At 38.6% G+C, this 13,096-nt stretch overlaps 1 protein-coding gene across 1 annotated transcript in view; it reads left to right on the top strand.

The window, feature by feature from the left end:
- CNTN1 (contactin 1) overlaps positions 1 to 13,096 on the top strand; it is a 259,467-nt gene that overhangs the window by 200,136 nt on the left and 46,235 nt on the right. The window contains exon 15 of the mRNA XM_027682199.1: positions 9,213 to 9,333. Coding sequence (XP_027538000.1) covers positions 9,213 to 9,333 — 121 coding nt within the window. The remainder of the gene's footprint in view (positions 1 to 9,212; positions 9,334 to 13,096) is intronic.

Here is a 13,096-nt window from a genome sequence, read left to right as displayed (position 1 = left end):
AGACTGCCTTGGTCTCTACAGACTTTCTATGGTCTGCAGAGAGAGAGAAAGAGGTGCTTCACTTCATGTGGGTGTTGAATCTTGTGCTGGAATATTTCCTTTTCCAAGAGATTAAAGGGATGGATACTGCATAGGATTCAGAAGGAACTGAAGAGCAACTAACTCTTAATTCGCTTAGACAGTTAAAGTTTAGGTTAGGTCCAAACATCAGTTAATTTACTTTTCAGTTTGTAAAGTGTGTGTATCCATCTTCCTGAAGGATATTTCTTGGTTTGTTGTGTTTCTTTTGCATTTAATCAATACTAAATTATTTTAATGGGGGCAGCTTCTTGTTTTGCATTCCTGTGCCTTACTTCTGGGCTTTCAAATACAAAGCAAGTGCAGATAATCTCCATTCCTCTTCTACAGGCAGCTTAGTCTTTATTGGGGACAGTAGGATTGCATTTGAAGTCTGCATTTGTATTTATTAGGTTATTCAGCGCTTAAGTAATAACAAATGTAGAATGTTTAACAAATTCAGCAAATCCGGTACAAAGGTTTATATAGGATATAATTAAGAGGTGTATGAACTTTTTATATTTCTGTTTCATTCACTTATTGTATTCTTGCATTAAGGGATTTTCTCCTTCCTGTGCAAACAAAGGGATTTTCTTCTGCCCGTTTCCATCTCTAGCAGTTCTGAGCTGAAGTCACTGGGTGGCAGGTTTGTTCAGGTTTTCTCAAATGCAAAGAGTGAGCTGTTCTGATTTGACAGCAGCAGCACGAACTGCTGGGCTTGAAACAGTGAAGTCCCATGCTGCCATGCAGCCCTTCACAAACACAAAATAAAAAGATATTCCATCATGAATATTAAAATTACTGGATATGTGAAGCCTGCACTCTGTGCTATAATTTCCTGTTGATGAAGGATCCTCATCTCTCTTCCTGGTAATATCACTATTAATTTATGTGACTGTGCAGATCCACATGCTGAAACTTGATAGTGTCACAGTATTTCAGTTCTCAAAATAATACTAATGTTGTCATCCCATACACATAATGAAATGCTAATGAAATTCATGTAGGTCCCTGCACTATTCTTTCTTTAAATGGAAGCTTTGGTATCTCCATCATAACTGAAGGCAAAACTAATTTGCATTACATTAGTACTAAAATTCATTTCTCAGAAGGACATTTGCCAGTGCTGTTTTTATTTCCTGTGACAGCAATATTTAAGATGGAAAAATATATATGAATTGGTTAGCTTCCAAAGAATTAAATGGAGTCCACAAAATCTTACTGTTAAATTGATTACTTTTGACTTTATTTGTGGTTGTTCCTCTGATTATTTAATTGACGAACTAAACATTATCAATCCTTTCAAGTCTCAAAGAGATACAGCACTTCAAGTAGTCTGGAAAATGCCAACGTTTGGTCATTTTTATAGATCTGCTTTTTGTCATGTGTTTTTAAAGATGGAAGAGATTACTTTTGATATATATTAAAAAATGTAAATACTATCCAAATATCAGTATTCTTTTAAGTTTATTACAAAAAACCCCTTTCATATGTGAAGGTGTGTAACTGTTCTGTTTTTTTACTTTTGAGTCCATTTGTATGGATAGTCAGGAAGAGGAACTTCATAATTTAACTGGTTCAAGTCAGAATCTTGTAAGTAGATTAGGAAGAGTCCAAATGTAGACTGTAGTAGTCTTAGTCACATAGTGACACACATACATTTTAAAATGTTTTACATACCAGCAGTATTCCTATTTGCTACATTATTTATTAGTTGTCTTAAGCAAAATCAATGAACGTGAAACCCTGATATTTTTGTCACCATTTTATCTTTAATAACTGTACTTAAATAGCTTTACAAGTTAGGTTAGATATCAAGAATAGGTTTTTCACCCAAAGGGTGGTTGAGCACTGGAACAGCCTCCCCAGTGAAGTGGTCACAGCACCAAGCCTGTCTGAGTTCAAGAAACATTTGGACAATACTCTAAGGCACATGATGGGATTCTTGGGGCTGTCCTGTGCATGGTTAGGAGTTGGACTCAATGATCCAGATAGTGGGCGGTCAAAAACTAAGCGATTCCAGGTATGGGGTATAAACTGGAATACTTTATTGAGCATGAGAACACAATTTAGGGGCCTTGGAGGTTGGACATGTTAATGAGGAGGACGAGCTATATTAATTAGGGGATGGATCATGCTAACTAGAGGATTACACAATTTTCTACTACAGTTACACAAGTGATTAATATTTTCCTTTTTTAGGACCACATGGGGCGAAAAGGACAAAGGGGTTTTTGCATGGTCTGATAACATCATCACGAAGTCTTTCCATATCTTGCTGGAGGAGACAGGTCAATCAACATAGCTAAATATTAATAGGTCTTGTGATGGAGGTCTTCAGAGCAAGGAGCTTCTCCCAGCTCCTGCTGTCCACAGCCTGCTACATAATCTCATCAGCTCCTTCTCTGCTGATATTATATTTTTGGGATCCTACACCGGATGGTCCCTTCCAGCTCTGCGTATTCTATGATTCTATGTTCAGGAACTTGGCCTGCTTGCAAATAGCTTTCTTCTGTAGGAATTAAATAAACACTAAATGGTGATAGAAAGATACAGTAAGGCCAGATGTTGAGTTTTGTCGTAGAGATATCTAACTTGTTACTTACTCGCATTTTCTCATATGAAGGGGGCATTGTTCAAGTTGGTGCTGACACATCTTGGTGTCATGACTGCTACAGAGCAGGAATTAAGACCTGATGAATCCATACTGACTCTGAAGTGTGGATTCTGACGTAGCAGTGTGCTCTCCAGTGTTCATAGGTTCAGGGACATGACACAAAGGCAGACAGATAGGTTCAGCATACAACTTGCAGGGCTCACAGCTCAGGCTCTATGCAGCTTTGACGTCGCTTCTGAATCCATGCTGTCTGTACATAACTAGCTCTGGTATCCCTCCAGCTATCATACAGTGAAGCTGGACTATGTATATACTTCACTGTATTCTCAAAGGCTTTTTTTTCCTTTTGCAAATATTATTCCTCTTACTTTATACCTCTCTAAAAGACAGAAAGCTTTGCAGTCTTATAGGATGACATTCGTAATATTCTGGATATATGTGGCCAGTTACTTTACGTTAAAGTAAAACAGACATGGAAGGGCCTGTTACTTTAGCTGATAAAGGTGTTTAATTCAAACACAGAAATCCACTACAAATTTCTAAAATAGGTGGGATGAATTCTAGATTGGAGACAATGTTGCCAAAACACTTTGTTCTTGGAACTGGTGGTTTTGTAAACCACAAAGAACAAGTTGAACTATAAAAAAATCCGATTAGAGGAATATGGGTTAATACGTGCCTGTTTTTTGTAAATTATTATTGTTTGCAGTTTCACGACTAGTAAAGAAAGTTCTACTGCGTGCTCTTGCTTCAATAGGAGACACTTAGTTTTATTGTATAAATCTCTCTTTCAACCCAAACTATTCTATGACTCTATGATTCCACAGTTTCCTACAACAGAAAAATATAGAAGAATTTTCATTTTAATTTTTCTTTACTGCTTTCCCTGCAGACGGTGGAGTCTAGCTCCAGCTACAAACCAGAAAATGAATAGAAAGTTTGAAAGAACTGAAGAATTGGAGTAAAATCTTTAGATAGAGTCGTAGAATCATTTAGGTTGAAAAAGACCTTTAAGATCATTGAGTGTATCCGTTAACGCAGCACTACCAAGTCCACCACTAAACCATGTCCCTAATTGCCACATCTGCACATCTTTCAAATACCTCCGGGGTTGGTGACTCAACCCCTTTGCCTTGTTGAACCTCACACAGTTGTCCTCTGTCCATTGATGCAACCTGTCCAGATCCCTCTGCAGAGCCTTCCTACCCTCCAGCAAATCAACACTCCCACTCATCTTATTGTTGCTTTTGACTTGACTGAGAGTGCACTTGATACCTTGTCAAGATCATTGATAAAGATATTAAACAGGACTGACCCCAATACTAAGCCTTGGGGAATACCACGTGGGGCCAACCAGCAACTGGATGTAGCACCATTCCCCGCCACTCTGTGGGCCCAGCCATCCAGTCAGATTTTTCCTAGCGAACAGCACACCCATCCAAGCCATGAGCAGGCAGTTTCTCCAGGAGAATGCTGTGGGAAATGGTGTCAAAAGCTTTACTAAAGTCCAGGTAGTCCAGGTAGTCGATATCCACAGCCTTTCCCTCATCCACTGAATGGGTCGCCTTATCGCAGACATTAGGTTAGTCAAAATAGGAAAGTTCAGTTACACAGTGACAGGGAAGAAGAGGTTATTTATGGACTGGAACAAAACCAGAGTTTTAGTGAGCTTATTTAGTACAGTTGTGGATTATATGGAGGCAGTAGGTGACTGTTCATGAAGCATGTCCAACGAAATCAACTACCTACTGCCTTTTTTCCTGAAAATAAGTCCCAAGACTCTCTGAAGGCACTGTCTTAATACATTGCTTTCAGTGCCGTGATGCATTAGGGAGATGCTTTAGACATGAATGAATTTAAAATAACATATTTTGGCTAGATTTGCGGTAATATTTAGAGGCAAGGGCCTAATAGTAATGTAGTGAGCGTGGAATGGCATGGATGGAGTCAGTGGTTAAGAATAAGGAGGGGAAGGAAAGCAGAAGGCGTAGTGCTGAGGGTGAAGCCAACAAGCAGTTGTCTCTGACAGAAGCCTTTGAGGAAACCTATTATTAATCCACAGTGCTATTTCCAGCATGAAGAATTGTAGTTGGTTTAAGGATGAAGATCTGCCAACCTCTGTGCTAGAATTAAAAAAATACTTTGCAAAAGCAGTTCACTATAACTTTTATGTGCCTGTGAGACTTAGCAAGCTACCAAAATCTATGTACCATCCCTGGTTAGGTAGCAGGAGCTGAGAAAGCCAGGTGTGAGCACTACTCAGAGCAATGTAGTTTGCAGTGTATTGTGAATTTTTGTCGTGAGCCATAAAGTTGTGAGCCATGAGCATACGTGATCAAGTACCAAGGTTTTTTCTGCTGTTGGAAATGAAATAACAAGGCGTATCACCACAGCGATCTTGCTACAAAGCACAGCGTCCTGAAGCATTCTCAGTGGTATCCTGAATGTAGAAGAATAGTATATTTGTTGAATATACTTCCCAGTCGACATTTCAAGGGTAGAATTAGCACTGTACTTTCTTTACATAGAAATATAGCTCACTGAAGGAAGATATTCTTCAGAAGGAAAGACTGTCGTCCTTATCCAGCTGAGTTTTTTGTAACTATCATGTCATCCGTGGCTTATCAAACAAAACAAGGGAAGGTCTCCGGTGAATAGGATTAAGATAATAGAGCTGCACTGGTGGCCTTTTCCCCGTGTTATGTCTGATCTCAATATCAGGAAAACAGCTATAATCACATTTACATTAACATTCCTCAGCAGCTGTTGGATTATCTGTTCTACTTGTAGCAACAACATAGCAGATCCTCTAATGGTAGGATCAAACCAAATCACATGAACTCATTTAGACAATAATTTTAGGTACAGGTAATTGAAAAAGATTTTAAAATTATTTCTAGCTTTGGAAAAACTGATCTTATCACCCAGAATCCCATCTCTGATTATTTCTTATCAATTCTCTTATTATTTTACCACAACTGTGTATTAAATAGTGCTGAAGCTCAGATGTCTAATTTTAGAAATTGAATGGGGTAAAAAAAGACTGTCTCTGCTTACCAGGTTCTTCTATTTCTGCCAAGTTAGCTTTATTATTACAAAGGGTTTGTTAATCTTATATTAACCTAAGTTTCTTCATTGTCTCTGAGAGTCCAACGGGAGTGACTACTGCTTTCAACCAAAATACTCAATTCGAGTAAATGAGTTTTGATCGCACAGGGGCATGTTCTGATGGCTTTCAGTAATACAGGGCACTGGCAAAGGTGATAGTCAAAAGAGAACAATGAACATCAGAAATAGGTCTTTGCTATTTTATAGGTCACAATGCTATTTTTGACATCACTATTAAATCATAAATATAGAGCTTATGTGATGGAAGTCTTTGCTTGAAACTTGGTAAATACTGAGTGGTGAACCACAGATACCATTGGAACATCCCTGAGTACTGCTATCACTATTTCCAGTCTGTGATTCAGTCTTCTCTGAGTTAAGGAAGGCATTTTTAAACATTGCCGTACTGAGGTTTTTGAACGAAAACATACAGTACACTCATATCTAATTTGTGGACAGAATTCGCTGATGCCCATGCTCTTTATTTGCTTTGTAAGCTCTTCTTTTACCACCAAGAACTTAGGCTTCTTCTGAGGTAGGGAAACGTTCATTACCAAATGCATAAAACCTTGCTCTAGGAGAGTTTCTGAACCAACAAGATACAATACCATATCTATGGTTTGCTGATTTTAAAATTATGTTACATTTTCCCATCTGTTTTTCATCATTTAGATTTTAAGACCAAGTTCCTGTAAGGGAAATTACTGTTAGGGCAAGTATATGGGCACTATTATCATTAGTAAATATAATAAAGTATTTTAATTAAAGTACTAACTTAGGAATGAGTACTAAACCTATTAAGAATTTGAAATCATTTATTATTCAAGTAATAATATGATCATGAGAATTCTGTTTATGCAGTTTTTCTAAACCTTGTTGTTTTGCCCAACCTTTGATTATGTTTATTTGCAGATTAAAGTGCAAGCAATGATCAGAGAATCAAAGACAGTGTGGTTCTTTCTAGAATGACATTTAGTGTTAATGAACTAAAGATTTATACACAGCAGTCAAATAAGGAACTGTTTGACTTCTTTATTAAAACCAAACCCAATAAGAACAGGATTGGAAAAAAAGCAACCCAAAAACCAAACAAAAACCAGGAACTGAAAACTCAAGGAATTTGAACTTTTGCAGCTTCTTTGTTGTAATTTTTGGAGGGCAGAGGAGCAAGTAGCTGACCTCTCCATTCCAATAGAACTACTGAAACTCCCACTGATTTTTTTTCCTGAAAGCCATGGACAGCGTTGCTTAGGCCACTGTAGGGCTTAAACGTAGTTAGGCAGGCAGCCAGACAGTGTTAGTTTATGCAGTAATCCTGCACATTTTCAAAGGATGCTGTCCTTGATAGCACTCTCCCTTTAGTTCTTATGAATAAGCTGGCAGGCACCAGCACAGAAATGCTACTATCCCAGAATTCTCTCATCTCTGTGTACTGCATGCACTTTGGCAAATTCAATTAAAAGCTGTGTCATGTTAGCCTTGAGTGAAAAGTGTGAAAATATATATATATAGACATGGGCATAGTTTAATAATAACTAAAAGATAAATGGTCTGAAATATATCAAGAATATGGGATTGTTCACTGATCCAACTGATCTGTTTGATCATTGCTAACAGCACTTGTGTCACTCAAAAAGAGAGAAGGTACGGTGTAACCTGCATTTCTTGCTGACCCTATGAGGCAATCAGCTGAATCATTGCTAGCCAGAATTAAGCATTTTGTTTCATGTTGCTTGATTCTCCTTTTACTGATTTACCACAGTAATTTCTTGAAGATGTGAATTCTTATGTTGGACCAAAAAAAGCTGGTGTTAACAGATTTCAGTTAGTGCTGAAATTTTATGCTAGCAGAAATTGAAGCTGGCAACCAAAATCATCACAGGACTTTGGAAAAGAAAAATATTTTTATCTGGGTATTTTAATCTCCCTTAAATGTAGACTCTGAACTCTCATTCTAGTTTCAGAACATTTGGAAAAGATTTAACCTTACTTTTTCCCCCCATCCTTTTCAATTGGGAAACATATACTGGGTGGCATAATTTTCTTTCATTTCTTCTGGATATTTACATGCAGAGACACAGCCCATAATATTCGAGATTGTATTGAAAGTTTTTGTTGTTCCCTAGAACCTGCGATGGTGCTAACCCTAATTCTTACACCTAAACATTTAACTGTTTCTTTTTTTACAAATCGTTTTGCATCTGAATTCCTTTTGTATGGGCATATGAAGGTTTACGGATTGGAGTGAATTATCTCAATTTTTGGTTTGGGTTTTTTAGTTGTATTTCTGAACAATTTTCAGTGAATTAGGAAATCTGAATGTTGCCCCTTTTGATATAGTGTGTTATAAATCCATCTGGGTTTTTTGTAGCATTTTTACTTCCATGAAAGCAATCAGATGTATTTTGGAGAGAACATTTGGCTTTTTCTGAAATACCTTTCAGATTAACATATGTATAATGCAGTGAATTAGCCTAGTAATCTTTTTCTGTAATAAAATGCAGGATAGATAAACAAAACATTTTGACTGTGTTATTTTTAAACATTTATGTAAATGTCTTCACATAAAATGTGTTTTTCATTAAGAATAGCTGTGGTGTACATAGTGGTCTCTGTTCTATTCCTTGTTTTTTTGGTACACATCCAGTTACTCAGTGTGTTCATGGAAGTGTCATAGGACAAAAATACTTTGGTTTGCCTCTATAGACACAGGTAGCAGCAGACATCTGAAAACATGGCTGTATAATTCCCAATAGTCTGCCATTGGTGAAGAATATTGAGGAAGGATTAGGGTCTTTGATGATGAGTGTATGAGCCTTGTTGAACAGTAAATTGCTTCCCTGGGGGTTCTGCTTTTTGCCAAGGAGCAGCAAGAGCTGAGCCGATGTACAGTCAGGCAGGGGCATCACCAGGAAGGGCCGAGGGTGCAGGGCAGGTCTTGGTGCACCTTTATTTAGGCTGTGATTGTAGCCTATCTGTGCTAAAAATTCTCATACTACTTTGGACTTGTAAGGAAGAGCCAAACAGCATCCTGTTCTTTTAGTAGGACACCATGACATGTCGTCATGCCAATGTGCACAAGAAAAGCAAGTAATGGTGCAGAAAAATTATCTGACTGTAGTTTATGAACAAATTCTTGACTCAATGTTCAGATATGGTTTTCAAACAGTAAAAGGGCTTGTGAAAAAACATTTTCTAAGATAACTGGATTTCCATGTCCAGTAAACAGCAGCAGCTCCTCAGGAAGCACAAGACATTTTCAACAGGTGTCCTATAGATCAGATTTATCTTTGAGGGTGTTCTGTTCTCGAAGTAAGCACTTTTTGGAAATAGCAACCACTGTAGATCAGTTGGGAGGGATGTATAGACAGGTATCGCATAGCTGTACAGGGATGTTTACCAGTTTCACTTACTGCTCTTTTTGCGACAGATTAAATCCAATGGTGAGCTGCTTATTAAAAACGTTCAGCTGCGGCACGCAGGGAGGTACATGTGCACCGCTCAGACGATTGTGGACAACTCCTCAGCTTCAGCAGACCTTGTGGTAAGAGGTAAGGTCCTCAAGGTAATACAGAAATATGGCTGGTTTTTACCTGCAGTGTTAGTGATTATTTAGAATATGTTATTTCCCATCAGGAGATGACAAATTAAAATGAGAAGTGCATGAACATGTGAAGGCCTAAAAGTCTACTCAGGATACTCATTCTGTTGCAGACATTTAGAAGTCTAACTGAGCATCTGTTTTCCTGAAAAGCAATAAAGATTTTTTTATTATAGGTATTTTCCATATGTTAAAGCAATTTTTAGATAGTTTAATTTGATGTTTAATATTAAAAATAGATTTCAAGGATCATTTCAATGTATTCAATATATAACATTTTTAAGCCTCTTCTCTGTTCTTATAAAGCTTTATGGATTAAATTATTGCATATAATACTAGGCCTAGATTAAAAGGATTCCTGGTTTTCAAATGAAACCAGGACATTTAAGTTTATCACTCAGTTTTTAACTGATTCATGTCTGTTAAGTGTTAACTGCAGTCTCAAAATGCTCTTCTTCCTCATATAATATGTATCCTACAAGAACTGTTACAATGTGAAATTTTAATAGCCTGAGTTAAATTCACATTCTTTGGGCATTTTGCTCTGTTTTGTTCCTCTAGGCATAACACATTTGGAAGTGCTAATGCTCTGTAGTGCTGACAATTCAAAGCAGACATAACTTTTACTTTCAGCTGCATTGCTTTTGTGTTTTGCCCCACCTTCCAATTATGCTCTACAGCTGTATAGCAGCTGAAGTATAGCTAGTGTCTTGGTTCTGAATTTCTGTCATCTGAGGATGTTGTGGACTTGAATATTTCTGTATTAAATTTTTACTGAGTGTCAACAACCTGTGACTGGTCACCAGTTTTGGATAAAATGTCAAAGCAAATATGATAAATGGTGAAACTGCAGAATATATCTGCAAACTGAAAGAGAAGTCTCTGTTAATGTTCCTTAGTATTATGTAAGAAATTCCTTTTAAAAATAAAAGGAGAGACACGGTGCTTTATGTAGCTTCTGATTCCCTTTCCAAGCCAGTAATTGGAATCATTGCTCAGAGGTTATGTTGTGGAAGACGTGAACATTTGTTTTATGCTCAACATTTAGATACTAATACAATGAACACAGTTCTGCTTACTGCTGAGTAATTCTTAGTACCAGTTTTGTCAGTGGAAGACTCAGCATCTTACAGGGGCAAGGATAAATATGAAATATGACAAAGGTTACATTATAGTTTCACTGCATTGGTAGAAAGAGGCAACAGCAAAGTATGAAAACAAAGAGGTAGGTTCCAGAGCGTCTCATCAGTGAAGTGGTAAAGGATATCCACTGTCACTGCAGGCACATGATGATATTTTGTCAGTCCACAAAACAATTTAACAGCTCATATGGATTGTTCTATGTGATCTTATTTAAATTGCTGATGTGTTCAGAATTGCTAGTGATACTAGCACACTAAAGACTGTGAGGCCCCTTAGTGCACAGCAGACCTTACTGGCCCTGCCCAGCCTCACCCAGCACATCCACTCATGCAGCTGCCCAGGGACCCAGGAGCCCTGCCCAGCTCAGCCCTGGACCTTACCCTGACTGGGGCTGTGTTACAGATATGCCTGCTTCCATCTCTGTCTCTGGCCCTGCCTCCTGGATGTGCTTTAGGCCTGTGCTGTGAGTAGCTGTCTCCTGGATGGACTGCTTGGATATGTGCAGCTCTGGGTGCATTCCTCCCATTGTGGGGTTCCATTTCCGAAGGCTTGAGGTGGATAGGGAAGGGGTTACTCCAGCTCCAGGGGTTTCTTCAGGGTCCTGGACGCATGGAGGGGTTAGGTGCTCACCCCCCCCCACCCACGTGTTCCCATGGCAGCCGGAGAGACAGCACACAGCTCGTGGAGAGGAGGTGAGAGAGAGTTTATTGTGGTTAGGGGTTTATAAAGCTCTTGGGAGGGTCAAAAGGGACCATGTAAGGTAAGGGGTCTTACAAAACACCAATCAGGCAGGGAACAGCCAAATAAGGAAGGGGTTAACAAGAGACCAATGAGAAGACTTCTTGATATCTTCTCAGGACATTCCTGAGACAGAGATAAGAACTGGCCGTGGGGGATTTTGGGAAGAAGAAACATGAGTTAGCAGAGACCACAAAAAAGCCATTTTAAAACATGCTTAAACCCCAGTTTTCCCATATAATGCAGGTTTACTGCTACATGCAGCAGTCTGTCACCTGGATGCACCTGGCTCAGTGCCCTTAGTTTCTAGGACTGCTGCTCTGCCCTGTGGGACTGTGCCCCATTACTGAAAGAACTGTCAACCCTGAGGTTAGTTGTGGGTCCTGTCTCAGCTTTCCTGAGGGAGCAGCTCGCCCTTGGTGTTTCCTGATTGATGCCTAGAAGAAAATACAGGGAGAAAAAAAAACTCCGGGGCAAATTAGTTTTGGAGGTGAGATAAGGAAAGGGTTTTAATTTGTGCCTCTGAGGCATAACATTACTAGACGCACACACCTCCATGTCTCAGATGTTACAATTTATAATATTCTCCGTCCAGTCCCTGGTTTCGTCCACCCTGTGGCTTTTGCCGTGATCCACTCCCATCCTGCTCCTGGAGAATTGGGGGCTTTTTGAGACCCTTTTTTCATCAATCTTCGTCTTCTTTGGGGTACAGGGGGTATATATTCACCCAGTTCTTGACTGTCCTTTTGTGGTTTAGGCCAAGGTACAAGCATTCTCCAAACAGAACAGACTTATCTTAAAGGGCGACTAAACATTTCTACTGGAATTCAGGGGGTAGAATTGATATGGGGAGCATGGAATGGGGTAATAGAGTTGAAAATCTATGTTGCTTCTGTGCTAAGGGTAAGGGAATAAGGGCTGCTGCTTCTAAATCTACTTCTGCTATATAACTACTTATAAAAATTAGGAAAATCAAAAACCTAGATAGACCTTAAGGCATCATGACACATTCCATTTTCAGAAATTGATGGTGAGGTGAGAAGCTCTAAGAGATATCTCCTGAAGAAAGAAGGAAACTTGCTGGGACTGATGACCTTTTCATATCTTTCAGCCTGAGGGCTTCTGAATTGGGTCTCTCATCAGGCCTTACCTACCTGTGTGCTTAGAGCTAGGGTAGCAAATATGTGTGTTACCAGGATGGAGAGTTGACCAACAACCCTCATCTTAAAAATCAGCTCTTAACAACTTCTGCTTTGTGCATCCTCTGTGAAGGATGTAAGAGGCTGTTTCCACATGCAATGACATATTTAGTCCTTACCTTGAAAGGGTGGTCTGAGGAATGAAATTGCTTGCTTGTTAGAAGGATACATTAGTTGAAACTGGTAGTATATGTCTTTGATTCAGTTAGTTTTATTTGAGTCCTTTTGCTCAGATGTATAGAGAAAATAAAAAGCTCAAGAGCTGAAGATACACTTGGCACACACTGTGTTTAGATCTAATGTAGAAATCTCATTCCATTCTTTTTGTTGAGTTGTCTTTGTTTTGTTTTTCTGTGGTTTCTGTGTAAATACTGCAGAGAAATGTATCATGTTATTGCTGGGTTTTTTTAATATTCTCTGGGACTTGTTCAGTCAGATTGTTGGATAATTATCTGAATCATGTTGGCATATTATTATGTCTGAATGTGGAAGGAGAAAATACTTCTCAACAGTTGTTTCTGTTTTTACACAGCAGTTAATATATATTAGATAACTGTGTATCATATAAAACAGAAGCATAATAACAAAACCAGAACAGTCAATGTGAATGGAATGATCTGAAAATATATATAA

Source organism: Neopelma chrysocephalum, unplaced genomic scaffold (assembly GCF_003984885.1).
Source record: "Neopelma chrysocephalum unplaced genomic scaffold, ASM398488v2 Primary Assembly neopelma1_62, whole genome shotgun sequence".
NCBI classification, from domain to species: Eukaryota; Metazoa; Chordata; class Aves; order Passeriformes; family Pipridae; genus Neopelma; species Neopelma chrysocephalum.
Note: the sequence above shows the minus strand (reverse complement) of the source record. Positions and strands in the feature narration are given on the sequence as shown.